Source organism: Panthera tigris, chromosome D1 (genome assembly GCF_018350195.1).
Source record: "Panthera tigris isolate Pti1 chromosome D1, P.tigris_Pti1_mat1.1, whole genome shotgun sequence".
In the NCBI taxonomy this organism is placed as follows: Eukaryota; Metazoa; Chordata; class Mammalia; order Carnivora; family Felidae; genus Panthera; species Panthera tigris.
In genome coordinates, this window is record NC_056669.1 from 109,503,527 (window position 1) to 109,531,106 (window position 27,580).

Below are 27,580 nucleotides of genomic sequence, written 5' to 3' on the forward strand. Positions count from 1 at the left end.
TGCTTGCCTCAAATGCACTGACCTGGTCCTGTGTGTACCCCCCTGGCCATGACCGATCGACCTTACTTTCTAAAGTTTAAGTGAATGGGAAAAAAATAGGAAGGTATCCAGTTCAAGGTAGCAGACTACAACCAGAAATCCATCGTGTCCTTCTCAAACGCATTAAAATCAGAGAAGAAACAACATGTTAATAGTTGAATGCCACACAGATACGAAAAGGGAATTCTGTGTAGGCTTGAAGTAAACCTCTGAAGGAAAAGCAACAAAAACAACAAATGAACAAGAAGAAGCCTGTAGTCTGGGGGGGGGGGGGCTGAAGGCTTGTATCTCAGCCAGGAACACAGCAGGCTGAACGCACAGGGCTTGGGGCCAGGTCCTCAGTCTGTACTCGGCCCTGGAGAACAAAGCTTAGAGGTCCCCATGACTGAGGCCAGGTCTCCACTGGCAGCACAAAGCAGGGGACCCGTAATGCCAGGTCACAAATGGGGCCAACCCAGAAAACAGAAGGACAGAATTTGGGAGGGAGGCATGCATGCACAGAGGGAGGCAGTATACTCTGTTTTTGTTTTAGTGGCATACTCAGCAGGAGGATAGACTCTTAATTAGCATTTCCTGAAAAAGAAATTTATGTATGACTGTTAAAAATGCAAGGGGAACTGCTAAAAATAGAAACAAAATGTGTAACTTCCAAAACAAGAGTGGAGAAGGAAATGGCACAAAGAAAACACAGTTAATTCAGCAGAAAACCAAAAAAGAGAGGGAAAAAGAAATAAAGAGAAAGAATGCTAAGTAGAAAACACAATATAATATTGTAATACCAATAAATGTAAATGGGTCAAACTTTTTAAAAGGCAGAGGCTAATTGGGTTAAAATAAAACAAAATGAAATTTAATTAGATGTTCTTAAAAAATGTTTATTTTTGAGAGAGAGAGAAAGAGAGAGCTAGCAGAGGAGGGGCAGAGAAAGAGGGAGACACAGAATCCGAAGCAGGCTCCAGGCTCTGAGCTGTCAGCACAGAGCCTGACATGGGACTTGAACCCACGAACTGCAAGATCATGACCTGAGCCAAAGTCGGACACTTAACTGACTGAGCCACCCTGGTGCCCCGAAAGCGATCCACTTTTAAGAGAATTGGACAAGATTTCCTGGAGGGAATGTAACTATAGGCCACCCTCCTTTACGAGCACTGATGTAAAACCCGAGCCAGCATTACAGTGAAAGAACAGAACGCATGACCAAAAGGTTTGTCCCTGGAGTAAGAGAAGCACGAGAACAGCAGACACACAGCTCTACGTAAGGTTTTATGGAGATTAAAACATGTAACCATTACGATGATACTATGAGGTACAGAGATGTCAAGGAACTTGCCCAAGGCCACACAGCTGGTAGGCAGGAGAGCCCAAGATTTAATCCCAAATGGCTACAATCTGTTCTAGCTGCCTCACTTCACCACACCTTTAGGTCAAACATAGTTTAACAGATTAGAAAAAGGATTGATGTAATGAAGAAGGAAGAAAAACAATATAACATCTGAGATGTAGAAGTATTCAATGAAACCGAGCACCCCATTCATGCATGATAAAACTGGGCCTTGCAAGGGAGTTTCCCTAATATGCTCAAGGACTCCACCAAAGGCCTTGGCACACCTCCTACTTACAGGGTGCCATGACAATCGTCACACTTAGGCTCTGTCTCAAGATAAATAGGCCAGAGTCCTCTGGATGTTTTCCCTTCCTGCCTGATGGGAGGGCAGCCCATTTCCAAGGTGCCCCTGGGCAACAAACCAAGCCTCGCCCAGATCTGGGAGGGCAACTCAGATTTCATTGCCTGGTCATTCCATACCCTTAGTGTGTTAGCAAGCTACTTGGAGGTTAAAGGTCATTCCTCTGCCTGCAGCAGAAAGACCCCTTCCATTGTTTGGAGAAGACGTTCTAAGTAGAAGAAGGTAATACAAATATCAGAGAAAAGCCTAGGCAGATACTCTTGTGAAGGTTTTGAGCCTCCAGCTTTATCTGAGACTTTTTTTTTTTTTAAAGCTTATTTATTTATTTATTTATTTATTTATTTATTTTAAGAGCAAGAGTGAGGGCGGAGAGAGCACAAGCCAGGGAGGGGCAGAGAGAGGGAGAGAGAGAGAAACCCAAGCAGGCTCCGCATTGTCAGCACGGAACCCGATATGGGGCTTGAACTCACCGACCGTGCGATCACGACCTGAGCCGAAATCGAGTCGGACACTTAACCGACTGAGCCACCCAGGCGCCCCCGGACAAACTTTTATATAACAGGAGAGTCCATTAAGGGATCCAGATCAGCACTAATCAGGCAAATTGATGGTGCTCTATTCACACCAATGAGAAAATGTTATTAAAACAGAGGTCACAAAACGTAAGAGGACAAGACATCACATAAAATTCCTATGTTAAAAAATGTGCACCGTTTTTAAAGTAAAAGTGCCACATGTTTAGCAAGGAACCTACAAGATCTGAAAAAATGAGGAGTGACCTCACACTCCTGGGTGGGGAGACTCAGTATTGTAAGGATGGGGATCTTGTCCAAATTAATCTATAATCCAGGGCATTTAGTTAAACGTTCTTTGGGCATTTGCTGTGTGTCAGGCACTGCTCATTTACTGTTCTCCATTCCAACAGATGCTCCTTGAGGGCACAGCTTCTCCTAATTTCCCATTAGGGGAAACTGAGGCACGGGTCATAAAATCACACAGGTAGTAAGTGGCGAAAGCAGGATTTTGAATCCAGGTCCTTAACCTTGAAGCTCTGGTGTCACCTGTAGATAATCATGTTTCTACACCTATTTGTATCCATATGGATTAATCTCAAAAACATAGCGTCTTGAATGCAAAAAAGCAAGGTGAAAAACCGTGATATAGCAAGATTCATTACTACATGTACGAAAGCACCAAACACTCATATTATTCCTGTAGGTAAATGCATGTACAAGTAAAGGCATTTTTTTTCTTTAAAGGATTGGAAGATATTATTGGACTCAAGCATTTAGCTCTGGGGCGGAAGGACTTTTGTGGGTTTTTTGTTTTTTGTTTTTTTTTTTCCTGTTAAGGTCTACATTTTTAAGGATCAAATGCTTGTGAAGTGTTTTCAAATCACCTAGAAAACAGAGTGGGAACAAACAAGGAAAAACGATAGTGGGTTTTAAGTCAGGGTGGTGAAAACATATTACTCCTTTCTTTTTGCTTTTCCATCTTAAATTCCTAACAGGAAAGACGTTGATTTTTTTTTTTTTCATCTTTCAATTACAAAGCTGGATTATAATATGGAGTAAGCACCTCCCTTGAGAAGCTCTGTGCTGTGGGGTGGAGAAGAGAGATCTGATCGTGCCGTTGTCACAAAGGACCTGTGGCAAGGTTATTAGAGATGGTGGGAGGTGACATTCAAAGGGCTCCTCAGGAGGAGAACGGAAGGAAGACGGATCCTCTGGTGGAAATCAGAGAGATCCTCTGTGTGGCAAGAGCCATCTGAGCTGGAGCCGGAGAAGTCAGCACCTGATCTTGAATGCCAGGCCAGGAGGCTTGGGCTTTGTCCTGAGGACACTGGGGAACCTCCCCTCGGTGGTCTCAGGCAAAGGAGAGACAACATGGATCTGGGGTTCAATCCCACTCACCCCGTGGTGCAGAGAAGGAATCGGAGGGGTCGAGATGTGAGGCTGGGAGACCTCAAGGAAGCTTTGCAAAATTCCGGCTAAAAGCGAACCCCGGTCATGGCCATGGGATGGGCAGGAGGGCACAGGAACAAGGAGCATTTGGAAGGCAAAGTTAGCCCAACACAGCAATGGCTTCTGGTTTGGAGGCTGGTCGGGGAGGCAGATGCGAGAAAGTGGCATAGGACGGGACAGGTGCGGAGGGAGAGGGGACGGCCGGGGCCTGGGATGCCTCAGAGGAGGGCTCTCTGGGAGGTGACACTGAGGGGAGCCTGGCAAGTAGGTGCTCTGGATGGGTGGGGACTGAGTGGGGGATCTCAGGTCAGGAACCCTCAGGCTGAGTTCTGGCAGCTGTGTTGCCCGGGGCAGGCCACTCTGTGTTGCTAATACATTCTGTCCTCTTTTGAAAACAGGGGTTCATCATTCCTACGCTCTGGGTTGTGGGAGGATTAAGGAGATAACACATGGCAAGTGCTTGGCACAGAGCCTGGTGCTGGATGAACAGGAGACCCTGCTCCTCACTCTCAGTTTCTCATCATCCCATGCCCCACCGTCTCCCGTCCACGGCATCCCCAGGCGGCCTTCTCCCCATGGCCTTGTGTTCCCTTGACCCAGTTAGGGATGAGGAAGGAATCCGCCCTCTGGCTCCATCCTGCCCCCCTTCTCCTGCCCCATAGGGAGGGATCCATGGACTCAGGTCACGGAGGCTCGGATTAGCTGTGTAATCCCCAGCTCTGTCTGGGCAATCTCTTTCCCTGCCCAGGAGTGGGGGTCCCCCGGCTGGGAGCCAGGACTGCTGGGCCCTGGGCCTGGTACTGCCCTACTCATCTGTGAGACCTCAGACAAGGTGCTGATGCTTTAGTACCTTTATTGGGAATACCACTGCCATCTTCAATGAAGGGGAAGGCAAAGGACACGTGACCTCCTCAAGAAGAAGGGGTCCTGGGCAGGGGGTGCGTGCGTGATGGGGTCTGGGCCTGATGACCCTGCGGGGGGAGGGGCGGGGTCCTTAAATGCTAGGCCAGGGCGTGACTGTGAAGGCACTTAGGGGCCACCCCAAGATTTTGAGCAGGAGTGCCAAGGCCCGGGCTCTACTGACGGGCTGAGAAAGGAATGGTTGCGCGAGCTTAGCAGCGCCGGCAAGAGGACGTGCCACTCACCGGCCCATCTTCACCATTTCCACTCTCTCGGTCTCACCCCAACCTAAGACCTCCACCAACAATCCCCTGCCTGGCTCTGGAGCTGTCCCTGCTCTCTGCCGCTAATAAGCAATACTTCCCTGAGCCCAGGGGTGCCCAGAGTGGGGTCGGGGAGAGATCATCAGGCTTGGACTAGGGCAGAATAATTACAACGCGGTCATTAGGGTCGTCGGGCTGCAACCTGCCTGATTTCTCCTCCTCCCGCCATACACCCAGACATACAAGTGCACACTAAATGCAGAACCTGTAGAAAGTGGGAAACACCAGAACCCAGCAAACGGTGACACGCGACGTTTGGTTACTTAGGGTTTGAAAGTCTGGAGTCCGGAGGCGAATGCGAACAATCGGAGCAGAGGAGCGCGAGAGCAAGCGCCACCTGCACCGGGAGAAAGGCGGGCTCCGAGGCCCACGGGACTACATCTCCCAGCAGCCTCTCCGCCCTCCTGCGAGGGAGGGCGGCCGGGGGCGGGGCGAGAGCGGCGCAGGGGACCTTGGGCGCGCAGCCCGGGCCCGGGCGCGTGACGTTTTTCCTGTGCGCCGCCCAGCGCCTCGGTCGCGCCGGTTCTTCAGGCTCGGAACCGTGAAGGTGACAGTGGGAGGTGACTGAGCCGTCTCCCGCGATGCTGGCGGCACGGCGGCTGCTCAGCGGGTCGCTCCCTGCGCGGGTGTCTGTGCGTTTCAGCGGCGACACGGTGAGGCCCGGCCTGGCTCGGGCCAAGGGTGTCTGCGGGCCGGGTCTCTCTGTGCAGCGCCTCTGCGCCGGCCGTCCCTTGGGTCTGTAGTGCCTTCTAGAGAACCCTCCTCATTTCCCCAGCCCGACAGGAAGGTTGCCGCTCCGGCCTGGATGTAGAAGGGAACCGGCCCCAGTGGGAGGCTGACTCCCCCAGCCCTCCGGTTCCTTGGCTTGTCTTAGTTAACAACCGGGCGACATAGCGGGAAATTTTGCAGGTGGCGAAGCATCCCTGCCTCGTTTCCGTGCCCGAGCTTTGTAGAGCTTGAAGGTGCCTCTGCCCCATTTTACAGATGCAGAAAAGCTGTGGAGAGGATGTGCGTCTCCTGACGCCCCATCTAGCGCTCTGCTCCTTGTAGTGCCTTTTAGGGGGTTGGGAGTCTGGAAGCCTGGTACCCTTAGCTCTCAGCTGAGGTGCTGACCACTGGGTCATGTGGAATTCCAGACCCCGCCTTTCATCACTTTTATCCCAAGTGGGTCTCCCATCAGCTTTGTATCCCAGCCCCGGTGAAACGCTTCTTTTGCATCAGTAAACACATTCTGTTCCCCGCAGAGTTAGTTGTATAAGGCCTTGGTTTGACCAAATTTTGGGCCAGCAGGACAGCCGGGCAAATGAATGGACACTTCACACCGGGCTCAGGGAGTTCATAATGCGCTGTGGTTCAGGTGTGGGCTTTGACCACCCACACATCTGAGTTCAGATCCCATCAGCTTTTGGTTGTGTGCCCTTCCATAAGTGCTGTTTGTTCTTGGCCTCAGTTTCCTCCCTTGTAAAATGGAGGAAATCATTCTTGTCTCGGGGTTATGAGGACGAAATGGGGTTGGAAAGTGCTTAGCCTGATGCCTGCTAAGCAGGAAGCGCTCACTAAAGTGATGGTGGTAGCTGTGATGCCACGAAGGGTTCTGAGGCTTAGGCCCTTACCCTCTCCTCAGCCCAGCCCCGTCTAATCACGGGGACCCGAGAATCTGTAACATCTGGCCTGGCCCTTTGTGACCGCAGAACTGGGTTGGGCCTCCTGACCCTTTGTGTCCTCAGACAGCACCCAAGAAAACCTCATTTGGCTCGCTGAAAGATGAAGACCGGATCTTCACCAACCTGTATGGCCGCCATGACTGGAGGTGAGATGCTGCCCTTAGCTCGGTGGTCCTGGAGCAGAGCCTCGCCTTCAATGTCTTCCCCACTCTGTCCAGGCTGAAAGGTGCTCAGAGCCGAGGTGACTGGTACAAGACAAAGGAGATCTTGCTGAAGGGGCCTGACTGGATCCTGGGTGAGGTCAAGACATCCGGCTTGCGGGGCCGTGGCGGTGCTGGCTTCCCCACTGGCCTCAAATGGAGCTTCATGAATAAGCCCTCAGATGGCAGGTGTGTGTAGGGAGGTAGAGATGGGGTTGCAGGAGAAACCTTGGGGGTGGCTGTGGCTTACCCGGGCCTTGGGGCTGTTTCCTTGGAAACTAAGAGTGAAGGTAACATCGCTAGAGCTTAAGTAGGTGGGACTCTGTTCTCTCTCGGGCTTCCTCAGGGGAAACTTGAGGGGTATAAGAATCAACACAAGATTTTGACTTCAGCAGACTCATTGGTCAATTCTGCCTTCTAATTATGTAGCCTTGGGCAGTCTCCTGGTTTTTTTGAACCTCAGTTTTCTTTTTTGTAAGTGGACGTTACATTGTGCAGGGATTAAAGAGAGTGTTCACAAAGCTTTTGCCCCTCACATTGGTCAGCACATAGAAAGCAAATGATAAATGTCAGCTATTTCACCTCCTTCTGACCCCAGAGATATGGCAGAGGTTCAGGAAGGTTCTTTGTGACCAAGAGCAGAATTTGGGCTCTTAGGAAAGCACAAGGAGACGTTTGGACTGAGCAGAACAGAGACCTTTCCTGTGGTCTTAGCCACCCAAAGGCGTAATAGGCAGTGAGCTCGATGTCATTGACTGTGAGCCAGCAGAGCCTCTAGGAATGTGTTGGGAGAACAGGGAGGGATCGGCTCTCGGAGGAGACATCTTTGAGGCTTCCTTGGGCGGAGTGGGGTGGCATGTAGCTGAAGGCCCAGCCCTGGTGGCCCTGTGGCCTTACGGATCTGCTGGAACCTACAGGCCCAAGTACCTAGTCGTGAACGCAGATGAAGGGGAGCCGGGCACCTGCAAGGACCGGGAGATCATTCGCCACGATCCCCACAAGCTGGTGGAAGGCTGCCTAGTTGGGGGCCGGGCCATGGGCGCCCGTGCTGCCTACATCTACATCCGAGGGGAGTTCTACAACGAGGCCTCCAATCTGCAGGTGGGAAAGGGGAGGAGCCTCAACAGAGGAGAGGGTGCGCTCACATGCTTGCTTCCTGGCATGGTTCTTAGATTGTAGCCCCTGATCTGTCTGGGCTCGACCCGGAAGAGTAGTTACCCCTGCTGCATGCATTGTTAAGGGAACGTGGCCCCCAGAGCCTCCTCTGGGCTCTTTGGACATGTTCCGAAGCCTCAACTCGGGAGGCTTTCCGGGCTCTCTGATTCCTGGGGCAGGGGTGGGCTTACAGGCATTTTTCCTGCAGAAGGGCCAAGGGGTCATTTCAGCGGTTCTCAGCTCAGTGATGCCTGTAGTAACTGGTCCAGGGCCAGAGTCTCACTCACACCTTTCTGTGAGGCTCCTGTACGGCAGCGACGAGGGAAACGGAAACAGCACCTGGGACTGCGCCTGGCACATCATAACTTTGTGTATAAGTGTTACTACTACGTATTTAAAAACAAACCCCTAGGGTCTTTTCCTTTCCTGCAGAAGTAGGACTTGCTCATTGTAAAGATAGGAAACTGCACACATACACAACACGCAGAAAAACCTCCCACAGATCCACCACCTGTAGGAAAGTGTTTATGAAAATTTTCATTATTTCCTTAGTTTTTCTTCTAAAAATGCATATAGGTGAAGAATTTAAGTGTTGTTATTACAAAAGTAGCATAAACGTTGTAAAAATCCCACCCCTGTCCCAGAGCATCCTCTGATTATGTCCAAAGGGAGCTTTATCCCTGGGTTTTGGTGAACATGGGCTCAGTGGGCCTGTACCCCTCCCCAGCACACAGTGTTCCCAGGCTGAGGGGATGGTACCCTCATGTTTCTGTCCCACAGGTGGCCATCCGAGAGGCCTATGAGGCTGGTCTGATTGGCAAGAACGCCTGTGGCTCCGGCTACGATTTTGATGTGTTTGTTGTGCGTGGGGCCGGGGCCTACATCTGTGGGGAAGAGACGGCGCTCATTGAGTCCATCGAGGGCAAACAGGGCAAGCCCCGCCTGAAGCCGCCCTTCCCTGCTGATGTGGGTGAGACCCGGCCCGGTCCTGGGCCTTGTGCTGCATCCTGTGGAATCTCATCTGGCTTCAGGTCCCCATTGGTCATTCTTAGGGGATTTCTGAGTTCCTTCCGGACTGGGGGCCAGACACAGAGTAGGGTGGGTGACAACATAGAGGTTCCATCTGTAGTCCCTCACCCTGTCCCAGTCCCCAGGTCCTCTCTAGCCCCCCAGGGACTAAGAGTAGAGGGGTGAAAAGGCAATGCAGCGCCTGCTAGAGTTTGGGGTCCAGAGGGGGATGGGAATGACCAAAGGGTGAAGGGGGGCTGTGCCACAGAGCACGACCCTGGGACAGACCCCACTGCTGGGAAACCTGATCTACCCTGTCCCCACCCTCTGGCAGCCACTGGTCTCATCCCATTCCTTTACAGGCGTGTTTGGCTGCCCCACAACCGTGGCCAACGTGGAGACGGTGGCTGTGTCCCCCACCATCTGCCGTCGTGGGGGTGCGTGGTTTGCCAGCTTTGGTCGTGAGCGCAACTCGGGCACCAAACTGTTCAATATCTCTGGCCACGTCAACCACCCTTGTACTGTGGAGGAGGAGATGTCTGTACCACTGAAGGAACTGATTGAAAAGCATGCGGGTGAGCCAAGGGGCCAGCCGGGGCCGGAGTGGGGCAGGATGTCCATGAAGAGAGCCAGGGTGGGAGGCCGCGCTGGGCGGGGGGCCGACAGAGGGCCTGGGCTCAGGACTACTCAGGTGTGGCGGTCCCAGCCCTGACCATCCATCGTTTTGGGGATGGACCGGGGCCCCAGGGGGTGTCACAGGTGGCTGGGACAACCTCCTTGCTGTGATCCCCGGCGGCTCATCCACACCACTGATCCCCAAGTCCGTGTGTGAGACGGTCCTGATGGACTTTGACGCGCTGGTGCAGGCGCAGACGGGCCTGGGCACGGCTGCTGTGATTGTCATGGACCGCTCGGTAAGGGCTGCCCACGCTCCCCACCCAGTCCCTGCCTCGTGTCCACCCGGTCGGTACTCCTCCCTGGATCCCAGCTCTTGGATCCCAGTTCATGTGACCTGAGATACAGTCAGGTGGGAGAGAATTCCCCTAGAGAGAATGCCTAGAGAGGGGTCTGGGCAGTGCCGGATGCCCAGGGACGGTGGAGGAGGTGGCCGGAATGCTGCTGGAATTGGGGTGGGGGGACGGGGCGCTGCTCTGGGCGGGCTGAGGCTCTGGCCCCGGGTGACTCCTCACTGTCTCTTGTCACCCCAGACGGATATTGTGAAAGCTATCGCCCGCCTCATTGAGTTCTACAAGCACGAGAGCTGTGGCCAGTGCACCCCATGCCGCGAGGGTACGCACCCTGGGCAGGGCGGGGGCTTCCTCTGAGGCTCCCCCTAGGCCTGGGTCAGGCGCAGGACGGAGGTTGGGTGGGCTCTGGACACTCAGTGTGCAGCTGCTGCTTCCCAGCCTGCTCTGGCCTCTCCCGGCCCCGCCCTCTCTGTGGCCTGCACCCCTCGAGGGCCGTTCTCTGCACCCTGGCTGGCGTCATCGGGCCCTCTCTTGCTGCCACGGCTGCAGGTGTGGACTGGATGAACAAGGTGATGGCCCGCTTCGTGAAGGGGGACGCCCGGCCGGCCGAGATCGACTCCCTCTGGGAGATCAGCAAGCAGATAGAGGGCCATACCATCTGCGCCCTGGGTGATGGAGCCGCCTGGCCCGTGCAGGTACTCCCTGCCCTGCCGTGGGGCACTAGGGTGGCGGTGCTGAGAGCCTAGGGCGTGGGGATTTTCAGCTCCGCTTCACACGGTGCCCCCTACCCTCCCCCAGGGCCTGATCCGCCACTTCCGGCCAGAGCTCGAGGAGCGGATGCAGAGGTTCGCCCAGCAGCACCAGGCCAGGCAAGCTGCCTCCTGATCCCGCTGCCCTGGGCTCACGTCTGTCTGTCCAGATGGCTGGACAATAAAGCGAGTGCTGCCCGGTCTCCTGCTGCGTCTTTTCTGTGGTCTTTCTCGTCGCTCTGCCACTGCGGCCCATTACTCGGGGAGGTCTGTGTCCCAGAGGGGGAGGCTTCCCATACACCACGTGGGTCTCTTGTGGGGAGGGGGGATAGGTCAGCTCAAGGTCACGTCATGAACCCACAGCTTGGCTTCCGGTGGGTCAGTCTGCCCTAGACCATCTTGAGCGCCCATCCCTCACTGCAGATAGCGGGGCGGGGGCGGGGCCTTCCCAGCGTGATGAGGGGGAAGCGGCGGCCTGGGGTCCAGCCCTGGGTCTGGCCCTCCGTGGGCATCTGGAGGACGGGAGCAAGAACGGGGCCCAGTCTGCCCGGTGAGGCGACGGGCAGCGAAGGGAACAGGCTCTGTCTGGCCTGGTTTGGAAGTTTATTCTTCATGGTTGGCAGAGGGGTGAACTTGGACGCGGGGGTAAGGGAGCAGACAGTTTGACGTGGGGCTGGGCACGGTGGGTGAGGCAGCTCCAGGTCCTCCCGGCTCTGTGGGTCAGTTTGGGGGAGGGTGGTGAGCGGGGCCGGGCCGGGTACCCCTTCTAGTCGCTGAGCTGGGGGGGCGCACCGTCCAGCGGGTGCCACAGCTCCAGTCGGCAGTCACTGCGGCCCAGGCACTCGCACCAGTGCCGCTGGCGTTCCCCGCTGGCGTGGCTACTCAGCTGCACCCCGCCTGGGTTGGGGAGCAGAAATCAGGAGCCACGTCGGAACCCGCTGCCCCCCTCCCATCGCCCCCCCCGCCACCCCGCTCCCCTGCATTCTCACTCACCAATGAAGTCGTCAGCTGTGCCCAGGTCATAGTCCCATACAGACACTAGCAGTGTCTTCTGGGCCAGCTCCTCCCTTGGGCCTGCATAAAAGAATTCCTGCAGGGGAGGGGGCAGAAATGCAGGAAGGGGGTCGCCTCGGGTCCTTTACAGGTTCAGAAACAGGCTCAGGCAGGTGAGGTCAGGTGGGACCTGTGCTTTCTGACCGAGGCGGAACGCTGATCTTCCCCGCCCCGGGACAGCCGGGACCGCCTCCACCGGACCCCGGCCTACCTCATTGAACTCGGGGTTCAGGGTCTTTTTCCGAACACTGGTCTTGTATTTACGTCTCTTCCCCATGTGTGGATGCAGGAAACTGGTTGGGAAGGATGGGGTCAGGTTAGGGATGGCCCTGGAGAGGGGCTCCGGGGAGCCCCCACGGCCCACCTACCTGTCCCCCCTTCACTCACAGGCGGACGAAGGGGTCCGAATAGCCATTGGCATCCATGGGGGCAAGGTGGGCACAGCGCAGGACACCCACCAGCAAGCCGCCCTGCCGAGAGCTGTAGCACAGTGACAGCAGGATGCGCCCGCGTTCGTCCCCTGCTGCCTCCGTCTCCTCCTGCGGGGTAGGCTGTGGTCAGCCAACTGCAGCCCAAAGCCCACCCACCCACCGGTGTTAGCCCGGATGTGACAACTCGAGCTGGCTGCAAAGCAATCGAGGACCAACAACTTCATGTCATGAGTCTCCCAAAAGAGTCACTGGCCCGGTGCCCTGGAAGGGAACTTTCCGGCCAGCTGTACCCTCCAGGGCCTGAGAAGGGGAGGGGCTTGCTCAGGCCACGTGACTGGTGAGCACAGTGAGGGGAAGGCTGCTGGTGTCTGAAGGCCACAAACATGCGAGGAGCTTCCCGAGTGGCGTCTCACTACCACCCTCCCCCTGTGTCACAGAAGCAGCTCCGAGAGGCTGTGCTCCTCTACCTGATGACATACAGGTCACTAAAGCTACAAAAACCACCCTCTTCACCCCCCACCACCCAGGGGACCAGATTCTGACTGTCCTTTGCCACCCTCAGCCCCTGGTGCTTGCAAAGGGCTTGGGAGGATGTTCAGGAAGAACGCGCTTCTCCCATACCTCGAGGAGGATTCCGTTTACAGAAAGCCTGGCCACCTTTCTCCCCGGCTCCTCAGGGAGGGAGGGTTCGGTAAGCACCTGCCATGCGCAGCGGTGCGGCCGCTGTGGGGTCTGGGACAGGAAGTGCCCTTCGCGGGGTGCCTGCCCCACCTGGGTGGGACTTGCCAGCCTGGCCTTGGCTAAGTGGCAGGTGCGGCAACTTGTGGCTCCACCAGGGGGCAGGGCAGTAGCGTGTGGCCCTTCCATCCGCGGGGAGGGGAGCCGGAGCGGAGCCGGAGGTCTTTGGTCATTGGCGTGGGGCCCCCTGCAAGCACCTCTGCCTGCTGACAAGAGCTTATCTAGGGCTACAAGCCCCAGGAGTGGCGTCCACAATGCCCTATCCTGCTGTCCATTCTCTCCTGGACCTTGACCTGCCCTCCCAACTTGGGCTATGGGTGGATCCCATCAGTTTCAGCCTCTGCTTCAAGCCGGGCTTTATCTCTGCCCCCTGAGGGCCTTGATTGTCCCAGTGCCCAATAGCTGCTCTGGGCTGCCTTGGTGGAGAGGGGTGGGGTGGGGGAGTCGCACCCCTGCCCAGCCACTGGGGCCTGGCTGTTCCCTAGGGCTACGGGGCCTAGGGCCTCCCATCCCTGCTTGGTCCCACCGTCCTACCCACCTCCTCATACAGGGACATGCCACGGGCGGTGTCCAGACTCTTGGGCCTCTTGGTCTGAAAGAGCAGAGAGCTTGGTCACCTTGACCAGACACCGCCCAGGGTCTCCCTCTTTGTCCCCTTTCCAGCTTCCCCACCACAAGGATCCTGATCCCCACCCCAATCTGTGTCAGCCCCACTCACCAGCTTCCGCTTCTCCAGACACACATCGAAGCTCCTGGCTCGGTTGGGCACCAGCTTCCTCAGGGGCACCCGCAGCTCCCCCAGGGGAGGCGCCCCCCGCCGTCGCCGCAGCCGCGGGTCCTCACACACACACAGCCTGGGGGCCGCCCGGGTCAAACCTGGCCGAGCAAGCCTCGCCCCCCCCCAACCTCGGCCCTGCCCCCTCGCAGCCCAGGCCCGGCCCTGTCCTCACCACAGTGTCTTTCGCCCAGCATCCTGGCGGGTGAAGCCGTGATAGGTGAGCGTCTCCTCCCAGACAGGCCCCCTTGTGCCCCGAACTGTGCGAGTCCGCAGCTGGCTGGCCTAGGGGCCAGGGAGGGGGGATCAGGACCTCCTTGGGCCCCAGGGCCCCACCCTGGCTCACCTGCCTGGTGGGCCCCCAGTTGCACATCCCTACAATGGGGAGCTCCATGCCTGATGTCCAGGCTTTGGGGGGGCGGGGCACTGCAGGGCCAGGTGGGTGTTCCAGGCTGGGGTGCGGCCAAAGAGCGTCAGTAGGGGTCTGGGTCTCACCCTCACCTTGCTGGCTCCTGGCAGCAGATTGGCTTTGACATAGGTGTCCACAGAGCCTGAGGCTGGTGGCTTGAGACCCTAAGAAGAGACCACGAATGTGGGCCAGGTCTGTGGCCCGGGCCCTCCTCCCTTAGACCCTTGCCCTCGTCCTCACCTTGGCCCGGTGAGCCGTGCAGTGCAGGGCGCTGTTGTCCGCATCAAAAAGAAGCGTGAACTCGAGGGCGCCCAGGGCAGCTAACGGGAGGTGGTAGGCAGGGTCAGCTCCCGCCTCGACCCCCTCCCCACCCCCCAAATGGCACTATGCCTCCCGCCCTGCCCCTCCCTGGTCAGATGCCTGGGAGGCCCCAAACCCTACCCTGGCTGGGCTGGGCCAGGAGCGTTCCCCTTGTCCCCTGTCCCCACTCACTGCTGTCATCTGAATCTCCCTCTGGCTCTGGAGCGGCCCGCTGCCGGGGTGCAGAGCGAATGGCAGGGATCACTGCAGGGTGTGGGTCTGGGGCGCTTAGAGCGCGCTTAGCGAAGGGGTAGAAGTGTGGGAAATAGTCGGAAATGAGGCGGATGGGCCGGATGGGGCCGGGGCTCACGTCGATGGCCATGTGCTCCTGCATGTTCACCCGCTGTGGCCGCCCCCGGCTCCCTGCTGCTGCGCCTGCCATGGGGGCTTGGACGTGGGGGCGGGGACTCAGAGGAGCCCCCACGAACTGGAGACGGGGGGAACGCAGCGGGCCAAGGAGCCAGGGTGAAGAGGCATCCCTGAGGGCATGGGGGGGAATCTTGGGTGGCAGCCAGGACCTGAGGACAGAAGGACAGAATGCAGGGTCCAAGTAGGTGGGGTGGGGGAGAAGTGGGGGGCTCTGGCCCGAAGGAGGACGCCTGTGGGCTGGCAGTCAGGCCGGCTGGGCTACTCACCGCTCCGTGAGCTCGTCCACCTGGTTTGGTTCGCTGAGTATAAGCCAGACTGAGATGACCCTGGAGCGAGACTGTGAGCCAAGAGCCTCCCGGGAGCGGTGAGGGAGGGGGAAGGGGCGGGGTCAGAGCCCATCTCCTGGGCTCAGGAGGCTGGCACTTCTCTGCCCTCAACCCCAGGGGTCCCTTGGGGCTCAGCCTCCCTCCTTCCTCAGTCCCCCTTCACACCGTGAGTTATTTTTACCACGGTCATGCGCCCTGCTCTCAGCGGAGGAGTCTGGAGGGCCAGAGGCGACACAGGGGGTGTGAAGTGTGAAGAGCAATGGGAGGGGCTTGTGAAGGAAGGGATAGGTGAGGAGGGAGGGATGGATGCAGGGGGAGGTGTGTAGGAGTGGGTAGCAGTGTGGGGGACACTTTGGGGGGGTGGAGTGGGGAGGGGGCCGAGGGGAAGAGGAGGAGGGGAGGGGGAGGAGGAGGAGGGGAGGAGGGGGGGGCACCCGCAGTCTGGTTCTCTGCAGCTCAAGCTCAAGCTTTTTAAAACAGGAATCACATCACTTCATACCTTTCTCCCCTTCCCCCGCCCCGCCCCCCCACCTGGAACAAAATCCTAAGTCCCCACTGAAGCACGTCCCCTTGGCACACCATGGTGGCCCCTGAGTGGCGAGGCCCCTCCCCGACTCTCCGCCTTGTTCATCTTGTTTCCTCCAGGACCCCGAACTTTGTGCATGTGCTGCTCCTGCCCCCACTTCCCCCCTGTGCCCTTTGACGTGGCCTGTTCTTGCTCACCTTTGGTTTCAAGGTCACTCTGTAGGCGAACCTGGCTGCTTTTTTACCTGCTCCACCTTCCCTTCTCTCTCTTCCCAGCAGTCCCGCGGGGACCGCCCTTTCCACAGTCTCCGTCTGGGAGGCTCATCCTCCTCCCTGGGACTGTGCCCCCAGACCCTGCCGCCTAGGGAATTCCAAAGACAGCAGGCCAGGTGACAGGCTCGGGGAGGCCCAACGAAGTACAATTCTGGGTTGGATGGCCAGAGACAGAAGCTCTGTTTTCTGTCGATGGGAGGCTAATGCTGTGCCGTCCGAGAGCCGTTGCCCTCTCCTCACTTCTCATCCCGGCAGAGTAGAGATTCTCTAAAGGTGAGGCCAGCACAGTAGAAAGCACAGTGAGAGGGAGAGCCCCTGAGCCCCTGGATCCAGCCATGCCTGAAGCTAGCCTCTTTTGGTGAAGTCAGCTGGTGAGGGGAGTTTCCTATCACCTGTCCCGGCTAATATTACTGCCTAGTCCACCATGACAGGGTCAGACTGCTTTATCCTCTCTCTCTGCTCTACATACCTGATGTGTAATTAATTCCACTATTACCTGTGATTAATTAATGTACAATCACATGATTATCTCTGTGGCCTGCTCTGAGGTCTTCCCCGGACTGAGTCACCCCCAGAGGGCAGGGCAGCATCTGGCTGGTCCGAAGATATGGCCCCAGCACAGTGCCTGGTGCACGGCAGGAGTTCGGCGTGCTGGAACTTTGTAGTAACACAGGGCTCCTCTTCGGATTCCTGCGGCCTGGCATGGGGTCAGCTAGACACAGAGCAGAGAACAGGAACTGCAGGGGAGTGGCTGGGTCTGGGCGCTGCTGGAGTCAGGGAGGGCTTGGTTCAAATCCTAGCCCGGGGAGACCTTGGGCAAGGTGTCTCTTCTCTCTGAGCCCCAGTCTCACCAGCCAGGGCCAGCACTGCCCCGCCTCAGGGCTGGGGTAAGGGCCAAGTGTTAAGTGCCCACTGTTCAGTGGGTAACACTGTGATTGGACAGAGGCACCCCATCCAGGAGCCAGCGGTCCCACGGGGTCTGCTCAAGGTCAGTGCACAAGATGCAGTCGCCACAGAATGGGTAAAGGCTCTTTATTCGGTCCCGGAATGGAGCTGGCCTAGCAGGGTGAAGGAAGGGTGCTGCTTACGGCCAGGCCTTCAGCCCGTGGACCACTTAGGGAGGGCCAGGCGGGGCTGGTAGGCACCGGGCGCCAGCAGCTGCAGGGTGAACTCTGTGATGATGGCCGTGAGGCCCCAGACACGGTGTGGCCCGTGCAGGAAGACGGGCAGAGTGTAGCGGAAGTGGCCACGCTGGCAGAAGTGGGTATAGCCTTGGTTCTGCTCCTGCAGCAGGTGGGCCAGGGGTAGGGCAAACACCTTGTCCACCTGTGGGCAGGAGGCAGCGAGAGGGTAGACACGGGACCTGCTGCCGCAGCCTCCCCTGCGTGGAACAACCTGGCCCCCACCGTCCCTCCCCACTCACCTCCTCAGGGTTGGGCCTGAGGCTCTGGGGATCCAGGGGGCCCACGCCGGCAAGCACTGGCACCACGGTGGTCTTTTGCTGGGGCGGGAAGATGGCAGGCAGTCAGGGGAGGCACGGCCTTGGCCGGGCTCTGGGGCGGGGGAGGGGAGCCCGAGAGGGAGACTCCACCTCGCCATCCAGAGGCCTTCAGTTTTGGAGGTCGGGTCCACCTGGCCCCTGCCCTTGAGCTCACTCCAGCCATGCTGACTAGCTACAGGCCCCTCAAACTCACTAGAGCCATTCAGTCCTCTGGGCCTTTGCAGACTGTTCCCTCTGCTTAGAATAACCTTCCCTGACCTTTACTACCCTGAAATCTCCCACTTGTCATTCAATCCCTGCCTACCCTGTGAAGCCTTCCCCCACCCTCCTCCACCAAGCTGGGCAGAGCTGGCTTATCCTGGGGCCACCTCCAGCCCAGGACCTGAGCCTCGGTATCTCCCACGAAAAGGGGCTAAGATACCCCTCTCTGAAAGGTTGTGCGGGGATGGAACATGACTGCCAGGCAGGTGTCCGGAGCTCCACCAGAGGCCAGGACCACTCTCCTTGTCCCTGGCGGTGGCCTCAGGGCCTGGCAGCCTTACCTGGTCATACACAGGCTGCAGGATGCCCCACACATGCTCTTCAGGCACACTAAGGCCCAGCTCCTCACGGGTCTCCCTCAGGGCTGTGTGTACCACGTCCTGGTCAGTGGGGTCCCACTTGCCACCTGGGAAACTGAACAAGCACAGGTGGCCTGGTCCTTGGTCTGTTGGGGCCATGGCGGGTGAGGGTGACGGCTGTGCGGAGAGCTGATCACCCACCTAAGCATCTTTTGTCTCTGCCCCTAGTTTGTCGTGAGGCCTCCCGCAAGCCACATGACCTCTCCAGGTTCGGTTTACCTCCCTAAACGATAGGGGTAAGGGAGAGGCCCTGGGGCTCACACACGCAAATTTTGCTTATGGTGGCCCCAGTGGCGCTATGACCCTATTGTGTCCCTCATTCCCGACGGGCCAGGGGCGGGGCCAGGGCGGGAAGCCAGGCAGTTCACCCCACCCGCGAGCTTCGTCGGCTCCAGGACACGAATCTCCCCAGAGTCGCCGGCAGGGGGCGGGGTCCTGCCTTTTTAGAAACACGGGCACAGCTCCGAGAAGTGTCCCCGTCCTGAGCTGGTGCGGGACGCGCTTCGAGGGGTCCGGCGTGGCGTCCGGGCTGGCACCCACGGCGCCAGACTCGGGGCGAGGCTCTCCCCAGACCCATTCCATAGAGGCGGAACCCCAGACTCGGACAGGCGAAGCGCCTCGCTCAGGTCCCTGCGGTCTCCGGGACTCGGCGGCCTCCTCTCAGTAGAGCGAGGAGCTCCCGGCCGTGTACCTGACGTCGCCCTTGTGCCTCCCGGCCAGGCGGCTGGACCGCAGCGTGTAGAGCAGCGCTGGGATCCCGCGCACCGAGCACAGCGGCACGAGCACGGCGGCCGCCGCGGGCCGCGCGCGGAGCCGGGCAGTGGCCCCTGCCAGCAGCCGCCGGCAGCGCTGCTCGTCCTCCGCTGACAGGCAGTGGGGCGGCATGTCGGGCCGGGCGCACCCGGGACACCGAGGGCGCCACGCCAGGCGAAGGAAGGGGAGGGGGCAGGCAGCGCTAGCGCTCGGGGTCTCCGGGGAAGCTGGGCGGGGCCGTGGGAGGAGTCGCCCCGCCCCGCCCCGCGGGGCTCCGACGCGGCGTCGGCTGTGTCCTTGGGGGCGAGACCCGCACAAGAGGCGGGGCCTCGGCGGGAGGCGGCGGGGCTCTGGGCCAGAGGGCCGTGGGCGGGGCCCGAGGGAGTGGCCTCGACGCGAGTTGGTGGGGCGGGTCCGGAAGGGGCGGGTCCCCCTGTCTCGGGCTTCCGGCAGAAGGGGCGGGCCTGGGCCGAGGGCGGAGCTGGCATTGGTGGTTTCGAGGGAGGGTGTCAGAGAGCCTGGAGTCAATAGCTCGCGGTACTCGAGTCTCGGCGGCTTCCGGACCCAGCTCTGTGACAGCCGGGTTCGAGATTCCGGGCGTCAGGCTTCGAGGCTTCGCCGGACCCCGCGTCCCTCCACGCCCGCGTGTGCCCGTCCCTTTCCTAAGCACCTCACGCGCAGTGCTCCAGGATGTTCGGAGTCGGCATTTAGGGGGTCCACGGAGCGCGCCTCCCGGAGGCCGGGGACATCAGGGGCTGCGGGAGGAGTGCCTAGCCCGGCCCCGCTCTGGGCCCCTCTCCTGGTTCTTCTGGGTGGCGCGCGCCGTGCCCTCCCGCTCCAAGGGACCCACTCCAGCCCCAGGCCTTTGCCCTGCTTTTCCCACCGCTGGGAGCTTGTCTTCCCTCCTCCCCTTCCCTCTCGCTCTCAATTTCTACTCCTTTAGGTGTAGGTTTAAATGTCACTCTTCTGTGGAAGCTGTCCTGCGTCGAGTCTTGATTGGAGTCTCAGGCCCTCCCCCTCCCCCCCCACTTGGCCTGGCCCGTGTGGTCACTGCCCATCATGGTTCTGCATCCCTCCAGACCCTGGCTTCTCGCGGACCAGACCACCCCAGTTGTGCACAGCACCTATAGTGGAATGGCCGGTGTCGCCAATGCTTTGCATTGACTTTGAGCAGGTGCCTCTTTGAGCTGCAGTTTCAGTCCTCAGCTGGGCACGTTAAGGCCGGGAGCAGAGCCTGCAGCCTCACTCACAGCGCTGCTCCTCGGCTGGTGTTGGCACCTTTACCATCACTGTGCTCCCAGCGATACCACCGGCACCGGGCAGAGCTTTGGAATGTCTGCAGCCGTCTCTGGGGTCCGGGTGTTCCTGAGTCCTTCCACCCCCACCCCCGAGGACAGAAGTGCTCTGACTACTCATGCCAAATGGTTTAATGTTGGGGGAAAAGGAGAGGTAAAGCAGGGTTGAGAGGAGTCACCCCCAAGGCAGAAGGGGACATGTATGGGGGGGGGCTGGTTCCAAGCCTGGCATCTTCTCGGCCTTGCTGTGACTCTGGGCAGGTAGCCTCCCTCTCTGGGCTTCCATCTGCCCTGCTATCCTTGAGGGAAGAGGGCCTCTGCAGAGGTGAGGCAGCAGGGGTAGTATTCAGGGTAAGAGGAGTCTGTGCACAGGGCCCTCATCATCACTGAGGGTCCTGGACAGTCCCCAAGCACATGGCGGTGGGGGACAGGAGCCCCAGCCTAGCTGGGAGGGGCAGGCTCTCCTGATCTCTGTCGCTCTGGACATTGGGGAGGGGGTATGGTGTTGGTCGGGCCCTTGGGATTCTGAGGGGGCTTGAGGCTCCAGGGTACAGGCCCTGGTAGGCGAGGGGCTGGTAGGTGGCTGGGGCCAGCAGAGCCTCAGGGGGGGCCAGCAGCTGATGTCGCAGCCGGGCGGAGGTCCTGGAGTTGGAGACTGGAGCTTTGTGGGAGTCTGAGGGAAGACATGGTCTGTGTGGACCCCGGACCTTCCCTCACAGCCTCAGCCTCCCCTCTTCCTCCCCTGCTCCCATCCCAAGCTGCCCCCCTCTCAGCCTTCGCTCTTGTTCTCTCTTCGTTCGCTCTTCCCTGCCATCTCTTGCCGTCCAAACCCTTCCCAGTTCTTCAAGGCCCAGCTCAGGAGCCACTTCATCCAGGAAGCCCGTCTGACACCTCCCACCCCTGCTCTTAGCACCTTGTCCCCGTCCTGTTCTCTGTGCCCTTGGCCCCAAACTGCCTCAGAATTCTCTGCCTCCTCCTCTTTGTCCACACAGGTGCCCAGTGGGCTTGCTGGACGTGCTGAAGCCCCCTCCTGGAGGCCGTGTGGCCCTGTCTCCTCGCTTCCTGCCCATCATGCAGGCTCTGGTCCCACTGTGTCTGTAAGCCTGGAGGCTGACCTGTTCCCTCCTCTGTGGAGCCCTTCAGCAGGCAGGGGCCGAGGCCGCTGTGACTCCGGGTCGGGATGCTGAGCAGGGCTCGTGGAGGGACAGTCCTGGAGACGGGACGAACAGGAATGGAGGCAGAGGGTCACAGGGGAGAGCCCAGGTCAAGGCAGGCCGTGGGACCCCAGGACCAGTCAGTGGGCAGGAAGCAGAGAGAAGGGCAGGACCCGAGGCCTTAGGAGACAGTGCAGATGGGGGTGAGGGGCTGGGTTGGGGCAGCTGGGCTCACACAGTACCAGGAGTCTGAGTCACTCTCCCTAAAGCCCTTGGCAAAAGGGTTGCTGGCGATTTTCAGCTGGGTGATCTGCAGAGGAGAAAGTGCAGTTATGGGCCAACCCTGAGCCAGGGCGAGGCTGTGGGGTCCCAGGTTCAGCCACCCTGTCTTCCCTGAACCCCCCAATCAGGAGGCCCTGGGACCCGGGCCCTCAGCCCAGGAGCCACAGAGTCATTGGGCGTGAAGGCAGGGGAATGACCGAGGGCAGAAGTCTGCTGAGTCCTAGGGAAGGAGAGAAGGGCAAGGCTCTGAGCTCAGAGCTTTGGGCCTCAGTCTCCATCCCTGTGAAATGGGCTGGCAGCTGTGAAATGGGCTGGCAGCTGCCTCCATCCCTGTGAAATGGGCTGGCAGCTGCCTCGTGAGCTGTGGTCCCAACCCACCCGGTGGTTCTGATAGGCTGTCACGGCCGTGAACTGGGTCTCCTTGAAGACGAAGGACTTGAAGTTCTCCTGGGCGTAGCGCTCGCTGTCCTTGCGTGGGTCCACAAAGACCACGTGGAATCGGGGCTGGTAGCGGTGCATGGAGTTGAGAATGATCTGGGGGGGGGGGGTTGCGGAAGGCAGTGTTCGGGGGTGTGGGGGAGCAGCAGCAAACCTTCCCTTGGGCTAAGCCTCTCTCTCCGGGGCAGAACGGCTGTCTTTCTTATAACGGGGGCGCAGAGTCTGGTCCCGAGGGCCCACGGTTCTGCATCAAAGGCCCTGTGGCGTCTGAGCGTTTTGCCACTTTGCCTTCCCTCACACCCACATCCCGCCGTCAGCTCCACCTTCAGAAATATCCAGCATCTGATCACCTCTCCCACCCCACTGCCTCCTGGCCAGCGGCCCTGCTCCCGTCCAGCTGCGCTGTCTATTGTCCACACCGCAGCCCCGGCGAGCTGCGGCGTGCCACCCCCTGCTCAAAACCCTCCTGTGGCCACCGCACAGAGTAAAAGCCAGAACCCTCTCCGCAGCCGACTGGCCCCGCGGATCAGCCCTGGCAGCCTCTAGGGTCTCTGTCCTCCCATCTCCCCTACACACCCCACTTCTGCCACGTGGGGAGCCTCCTTGCACTTCTCCCGACGGGCCTAACATTCTGCAGCCTCGGGGCCTTTGCACTTGTTCCTTCCCCTGCAACAGCGTTCCATACACACTGTCTACGAGGAGGATAGTGTTCGCTGGAAAGTTGTCACTTCCAGCCCCCTGCTCGGGGAGTCCCCTCTGCTGCCCAACCCCTGGCCGGGTGAACTTGGCCCCCAGCGTTCGCCGCCAGTAGCGGGTGGGGACGCTGGGCGCCAAAGTCACAGCTGGCCCTGGCTCCAGGCTTCGTTATGATCAGGCCCCTGTGTCCCCAGCCCTGCCCTGCCCCCTCCCCGCCGTGGCCGGGGCCTCACGTGGCCGTTGTCGTCCAGCAGATTGTTGGTCAGCTTGAGCTTGTCAAAGGACACAATCTGGCGCATCCACTGTGCACCTTTGGCCGGCGAGTCCGGGTGGAAGTGCACGCGGCCGGGCGTGGCCGGGTCTGCTCTGCCCGCCACCAGCCAGGCTGAGCTGTGAAAGGCGTACCTGGGGACAGAGCGAGTGGGAAGGGTGCCCCGTCCGCCCCCACGGCACCTCACCTGCCGCCCCTGCCCTGAAGACCGGCGGGGCCGAGGGACCCTTGCTCTACCCCCAACTCACACGCGAGGAACCGGAGACCCCAAGGATGCTGTCTGGCCTCGAGCGCCCGGTGGCCGCAGTGGGCTAGCCCACTGTCCCTGCCCAGGCTAGCCCACTGCCCGCCTCAGGCTGCCCTGCGTGGGGCCCCTCGCCTTGCCGTCAGGCTTCCCGCCGTTGCCCCAGGGTAGGCCTCCCCGGTCACGGCTCCGACTGGCCCCCGGCTCACCCCAGGGTGCAGGTAGGGGTCGACTTCCTGGCCCCGCCCCCCTGCTGTCCCAGCTGCCTCCCCGGGCCGGCCCCCAGACCTGTATCTTTTGTCGTCCAGAGGCACGAAGTCCATGAGCAGTGCATAGTCAGCCAGCGTGTCCATGCCCAGAATCTTCACCTGGAAGGTGGGAAACATCCTCCTGCAGGAGGGCGGCGCTCAGCAGCCCAAGGGCGGCCCCACCGTGGCCCCCTGTCCCCCCCCACGCACACGCCCGCTGCTCGCACCTGCCTGCCTTGGTGACAATCATCTCCGTGCCCAGCTGGTTGAATTCCTCCCATAGAGCCTTCATCTCCAGCTGAACCGTCACGCTGGACACACGCGGGTTCTTGGGGCCCTGCTTGCCGGGCTCGGCCACGACTTGGGCCCCGGTGGGAGGGTCTGACGGGAATGGGGAGTCCAGCCGGGGCTCCCAGCTGGAGCTGGTCAGGGTGTAGGGCTCTGAGGTTGCGAGTACCCCGAGGCCGGCAGAGAGGAAGGCTGGGGAGAGAGGATGAAAGCCTGAGCCTCACCCCCGTGCCACCAAGCCGGCTCTCATCCTTCCGGCTGCACCTAGGTGCCTCTTCCTCCAGGGAGCCCTCCCTGACTGCCAGGCCTGTGTTCCCATAGTATCCCTGACGGGGCATCACTTCATGAGGCAAATGCCGACTTAAGTCTCCTGGAGGCCAGAGACGGGAACTGCCTGGCTCCTCAGGGAATCTTCGAGCCATCAAGTCACGTGGCCTTGTGGCCTTGAGCAACAAAATCGTTCCGTCTCTCAGAGCCTCAGTTTCTATATCTGTCCCAAGGGGTTCTTGATACGTGCTTCACAGGGCTGATGCGAGGATCTGCGAGGACACACACGGTGCCCGGCACACCCTTCAAAAACGACACCTGTTACGGTGGTAGGACATGGGAGGTCGTGGGTTCGGGAATGAGCGTCTTCACTCCGCAGAGACCCTGGTGCCTGGTCCTGCTCTGGGAGAGTTGAACTGAGAGGACATCCTCGAATCACCACCAGGGACTCCCGCCCATGTCTGACCTTGCGCCCCAGAAACATTCCATTTCTTGACGTGCCATCCTGGCACGAGCCTTGACCAAAAATTTTGCCACCCTCTACCCTCCTTAAAAAAAAAAAAAAAAAACACCATAAATCCTGGGGGGCCTGGATGGCTTAGTCGGTTGAACATCCGACTTCGGCTCGGGTCGTGATCTCACGGTTATGGGTTCGAGCCCCTCATCGGGCTCTGTGCTGACATCTCGGAGCCTGGAGCCGGCTTTGGATTCTACGTCTCCTTCGCTCTCTGCCCCTCCCCCACTCATGCTCTGTCTCTCTCTCTCTCTCTCTCTCTCTCAAAAATAAATAAATATAAAAAAATTTTTTTAATAAAAAATAAAAATAAGCAAATTCTACCTAAAATAAGACACTACTTTACGCCCATGAGGATGGCTATTACCAAAAAGAAAAGAGAAACAAAAAGGAAAGGAAAGGAAAGGAAAGGAAAGGAAAGGAAAGGGAAGGGAAGAAATTGCAAGTGTTGGTGGGGGCGTGTGGAAATTGGAACCCTCTGCATCGCTGATGGGGTACAAGACGGAGCCTCTGCTGCGAAAAACACAATGAGTGTAGGATCCAGCCAGGCCACTTCTGGGGAGTTCCCTAGAACTGGAGAAATGCGCTAAAGGAACCGAGAGCAGGAACCCGAACAGAGACACGTGCGTGAGTGTTCACAGCAGCACGGTTCCCGACAGCCCGAAGGTGACAGCAACCCAAGTGTCTACTGATGGAGGAATGGATAAGCAAGGTGTGGTCTAGCCAGACAACGGAACCATCTTCAGCTTTAAACAGGAAGGGGCTTCTGCAGCGTGCTGTGACTTGGGTGGACCTTGACGACGTCACGCTAAGTGAAATAAGCCAGGCAGACGCAAAAGGACAAATCCCGCGTGCTTCCGTCTGTGAGAGGTCCCTACGACAGTCAGCTTCAGAGACAGAAAGAAGAGCGGTGGGTGCCAGGGATGGAGGGAGGGGGACAGGGGGTGAGCGTCTAATGGAGACAGAAGTTCAGTTTTGCCAGATGCAAAAGTTCTGGAGACGATGGTGGTGATGGCTGCCTTGTGAATGTACCTAACGTCACCGAATTGTACACTTAAAAATGGCTTGAAATGGGGGGTGGAGGCCCTGGGTGCTCAGTTGGTTAAGCATCCGTCTCTGGCTCGGGTCATGATCTCGCGGTTCGTTGGTTCGAGCCCCGCGTTGGGCTCGGAGCCTAGAGATTGCTTCAGATTCTGTGTCTCCTCTCTCTGCCCCTCCCTTGCACGTGCTCTCTCTCTCTCTCTCTCAAAAATAAATAGACAAAAAAAAATTTTTTAATGGCCAAAATGGTAATTTTTGTGTTATGTATGTTTTACAAGTTAAACATTAAAACCAGAAAAAAAAAATCCTGAAAAATGGACTATTAGTTTCTAGCAACCCCCTAAGTGGCCAAGAGCCTGGTAGAACTGAGATCCCCTGGGCAGAGGTGGGTTTTGGTGTTGGATGGATGGATGGATGGACGGACGGACGGATAGAGGGATGGGTGGAGGGAGGTTCCCGGGGTGGTCTACGTGTAATGAGCTAACAGGTGGGCAGCGCCTGGCCAGAGCTGGCACATAGTAGGTGCTTCATTGGAGTGTGGGGCTCAGGGCCTGCGGTCCCATATTTCGCAGCCCTGAGGGCCACGTATGAAAAGCCCCGGGAGTGGGTGGGGGTCTTTCCGAGAGGGATGGACCGCATCAGGTCTGCATCTCCCAGAGGGGCATGAAGTGTAGACGGGCTGATGTCCCCACCACCTGGACCAGGCCACCACATGGGCAACTGCCCGTTGTTCAGCTGCCCTGCTGGGGCAGGTCTATCATCTGGGTAACTGATGACAAAACCCCAAGGGTCCATGGGTCCCCAGGGGAGAGGCTCATGGCTTCCCTGGGTCTGGGGCCTTCACAGGCTGGTCACTGGCTCCCAAGTCTTCTATGAGCTCACCCCCTGCCCATCTTGGTCAAAGTGCCACCCCTGAGTGCTCTCAGAAACTCAGGAGGGGCCCCTTCTCTGTCTGGTTCCTCTAAAAGCTGGCATCCCTTGGGGTCAGGAGTTGACAATTTCCCACAAGCATGGAGCCAGGTCTGGAGGGGAAGTTAGAGACTTCTTGTGTAGCCCCTGACCTTGATACTCAATGGGCGAGGCCCAGAGAGAGGAAAGGACAGGTCCAAGGTCACTCATGCCTGAGAAGGCTCTCCCTTCCCAGAAATGGCTCTGTACCCCGGCCCATCAGCACCCCCATATTTGTACATGGGCGGCTGTGAGCCCATCAACCTTGCCCTGGTGGGATCTGAGGCTTTAGCGTGGGGTGCCCCTGCCCCACCCTCTTGCCCAAGACCTGGATCCAGAAGGGTTTCTTTGGTCCCCCCACCCAGTCCCTGCCCCGCCCCATTCACCCTGGAGCCTGAGCCCAGTCATGGGGCCACCTCGGCTGCCTACACCGTACCTGCCATGGGGACGGCCTGGACCTTGGCTCCTGGAGAAGTCCTGCTCAGTGCGGGCCAGCTGCAGCTGTCACCTGAGGAGTCCCTGCCTGCTGGGTTGGTGGTCAGACGCTCCTGGTCTCCTGGCCCATTCAGCGGCACAGCTCAGTTCTGCGGGACCGTCCTTCCCTCCAGGCGATCACTCACGTCTTGGTTCTCCACCGGAGTCAGGCACCTGGTCTCTGCAGGCAGGCCACTCTGGCCCTGTGGTATGCAGGGCCCCGTCTCCAAACCACCCTCAGACTGGACTGCACCAGGCTGCTGGCCGGGCTTGTCCAGCTCCAGGAGTGGTGCTGTGTGGGAGGAGGGCAGGTGGGAAGGCTCTGACGTTGCAAAGCCTCCTCCCCCCTTCCCCGGTCCCCCCTCCCGGCTCCCTCCCTTTCCCAGCCAGGAGCCCCTCAGCCACTCCTGATCAATGGACCCAGGCGCAGAGTGGGGGCCCTTTTGGAGGACCCGGCCGGGTGGTCCGCAGGGGCCCAGGCCCGGTGGCTGGAGCGCTGGACACTGAAAAGGCCTGGCGGAGGCCGGGGAGGCCGCAGTAGCCGCAGGAGCACGAGGGCTGATGGCAGAGGCGATGCCCTCTCACCAGGACCTCGACCCCTGACCTGGGGCTGCTGCTGGTGTGGCATCGCC

At 59.1% G+C, this 27,580-nt stretch overlaps 4 protein-coding genes across 7 annotated transcripts; 1 reads left to right on the top strand and 3 right to left on the bottom strand.

Moving 5' to 3' along the window:
• Positions 1 to 5,392: 5,392 nt before the first annotated feature.
• Positions 5,393 to 10,858, top strand: NDUFV1 (NADH:ubiquinone oxidoreductase core subunit V1). The gene is made up of 10 exons (XM_007094125.3): positions 5,393 to 5,564; positions 6,639 to 6,721; positions 6,794 to 6,964; positions 7,693 to 7,876; positions 8,711 to 8,900; positions 9,301 to 9,513; positions 9,686 to 9,852; positions 10,147 to 10,228; positions 10,456 to 10,601; positions 10,705 to 10,858. Exons 1-10 carry the CDS (start codon positions 5,493 to 5,495, stop codon positions 10,789 to 10,791), a joined length of 1,395 nt encoding a protein of 464 aa, XP_007094187.1. The 5' UTR covers positions 5,393 to 5,492; the 3' UTR covers positions 10,792 to 10,858.
• A 386-nt stretch (positions 10,859 to 11,244) lies between these two features.
• On the bottom strand, positions 11,245 to 16,562 carry LOC102970654 (double C2-like domain-containing protein gamma). 3 transcript variants are annotated; one of them, XM_042958299.1, is made up of 13 exons: positions 16,411 to 16,562; positions 15,840 to 16,181; positions 15,057 to 15,127; positions 14,554 to 14,939; positions 14,302 to 14,381; positions 14,154 to 14,225; positions 13,828 to 13,937; positions 13,596 to 13,731; positions 13,416 to 13,469; positions 12,096 to 12,247; positions 11,920 to 12,001; positions 11,649 to 11,745; positions 11,245 to 11,552 (listed from the first exon to the last, which is right to left on the bottom strand). In XM_042958299.1, the coding sequence occupies exons 4-13, from the start codon at positions 14,801 to 14,803 to the stop codon at positions 11,422 to 11,424; spliced, it is 1,164 nt and encodes a 387-aa protein (XP_042814233.1). In that variant the 5' UTR covers positions 14,804 to 14,939; positions 15,057 to 15,127; positions 15,840 to 16,181; positions 16,411 to 16,562; the 3' UTR covers positions 11,245 to 11,421. The 3 variants fall into 3 exon arrangements, with proteins under 3 accessions (XP_042814233.1, XP_042814235.1, XP_042814234.1); XM_042958301.1 differs by lacking the exon at positions 16,411 to 16,562 and having other exon boundaries at positions 15,840 to 16,282; XM_042958300.1 differs by lacking the exons at positions 15,840 to 16,181; positions 16,411 to 16,562 and having other exon boundaries at positions 15,057 to 15,398.
• Positions 16,563 to 16,929: 367 nt separating this feature from the next.
• NUDT8 (nudix hydrolase 8) lies at positions 16,930 to 19,153 on the bottom strand. 2 transcript variants are annotated; one of them, XM_042958539.1, is made up of 4 exons: positions 18,727 to 19,153; positions 17,958 to 18,090; positions 17,338 to 17,415; positions 16,930 to 17,240 (listed from the first exon to the last, which is right to left on the bottom strand). In XM_042958539.1, exons 1-4 carry the CDS (start codon positions 18,918 to 18,920, stop codon positions 17,013 to 17,015), a joined length of 633 nt encoding a protein of 210 aa, XP_042814473.1. In that variant the 5' UTR covers positions 18,921 to 19,153; the 3' UTR covers positions 16,930 to 17,012. The 2 variants fall into 2 exon arrangements, with proteins under 2 accessions (XP_042814473.1, XP_042814474.1); XM_042958540.1 differs by lacking the exon at positions 18,727 to 19,153 and adding an exon at positions 18,475 to 18,711.
• A 1,313-nt stretch (positions 19,154 to 20,466) lies between these two features.
• On the bottom strand, positions 20,467 to 26,917 carry TBX10 (T-box transcription factor 10). Its single transcript, XM_042959639.1, has 8 exons — positions 26,911 to 26,917; positions 23,644 to 23,896; positions 23,457 to 23,558; positions 22,887 to 23,058; positions 21,898 to 22,053; positions 21,480 to 21,547; positions 21,199 to 21,293; positions 20,467 to 20,756 (listed from the first exon to the last, which is right to left on the bottom strand). Exons 1-8 carry the CDS (start codon positions 26,915 to 26,917, stop codon positions 20,467 to 20,469), a joined length of 1,143 nt encoding a protein of 380 aa, XP_042815573.1.
• Between the last annotated feature and the right edge of the window lie 663 nt (positions 26,918 to 27,580).

What these genes read in the sequence shown, in the direction of transcription:
- NDUFV1 (XM_007094125.3), top strand. Translation starts at nt 5,493, where the DNA reads ATGCTGGCGGCACGGCGGCTGCTCAGCGGGTCGCTCCCTGCGCGGGTG. An exon ending in TATGGCCGCCATGACTGGAG is followed by an intron (nt 6,722 to 6,793) that starts GTGAGATGCTGC and finishes CACTCTGTCCAG; the next exon opens with GCTGAAAGGTGCTCAGAGCC. An exon ending in TGATTGTCATGGACCGCTCG is followed by an intron (nt 9,853 to 10,146) that starts GTAAGGGCTGCC and finishes TTGTCACCCCAG; the next exon opens with ACGGATATTGTGAAAGCTAT.
- TBX10 (XM_042959639.1), bottom strand. An exon ending in ATTGTCACCAAGGCAGGCAG is followed by an intron (nt 23,559 to 23,643) that starts GTGCGAGCAGCG and finishes GCCCTCCTGCAG; the next exon opens with GAGGATGTTTCCCACCTTCC. An exon ending in CTCCACAGAGGAGGGAACAG is followed by an intron (nt 20,757 to 21,198) that starts GTCAGCCTCCAG and finishes GTCTTCCCTCAG; the next exon opens with ACTCCCACAAAGCTCCAGTC.
- LOC102970654 (XM_042958299.1), bottom strand. Translation starts at nt 14,803, where the DNA reads ATGGCAGGCGCAGCAGCAGGGAGCCGGGGGCGGCCACAGCGGGTGAAC. An exon ending in GTCTGGAGAAGCGGAAGCTG is followed by an intron (nt 13,470 to 13,595) that starts GTGAGTGGGGCT and finishes CTGCTCTTTCAG; the next exon opens with ACCAAGAGGCCCAAGAGTCT. An exon ending in GCATGTCCCTGTATGAGGAG is followed by an intron (nt 12,248 to 13,415) that starts GTGGGTAGGACG and finishes CCTACCCCGCAG; the next exon opens with GAGGAGACGGAGGCAGCAGG.
- NUDT8 (XM_042958539.1), bottom strand. Translation starts at nt 18,920, where the DNA reads ATGCCGCCCCACTGCCTGTCAGCGGAGGACGAGCAGCGCTGCCGGCGG. An exon ending in TGCAGCCTGTGTATGACCAG is followed by an intron (nt 17,416 to 17,957) that starts GTAAGGCTGCCA and finishes TTCCCGCCCCAG; the next exon opens with CAAAAGACCACCGTGGTGCC. An exon ending in TCAGGCCCAACCCTGAGGAG is followed by an intron (nt 17,241 to 17,337) that starts GTGAGTGGGGAG and finishes TCCTGCCCACAG; the next exon opens with GTGGACAAGGTGTTTGCCCT.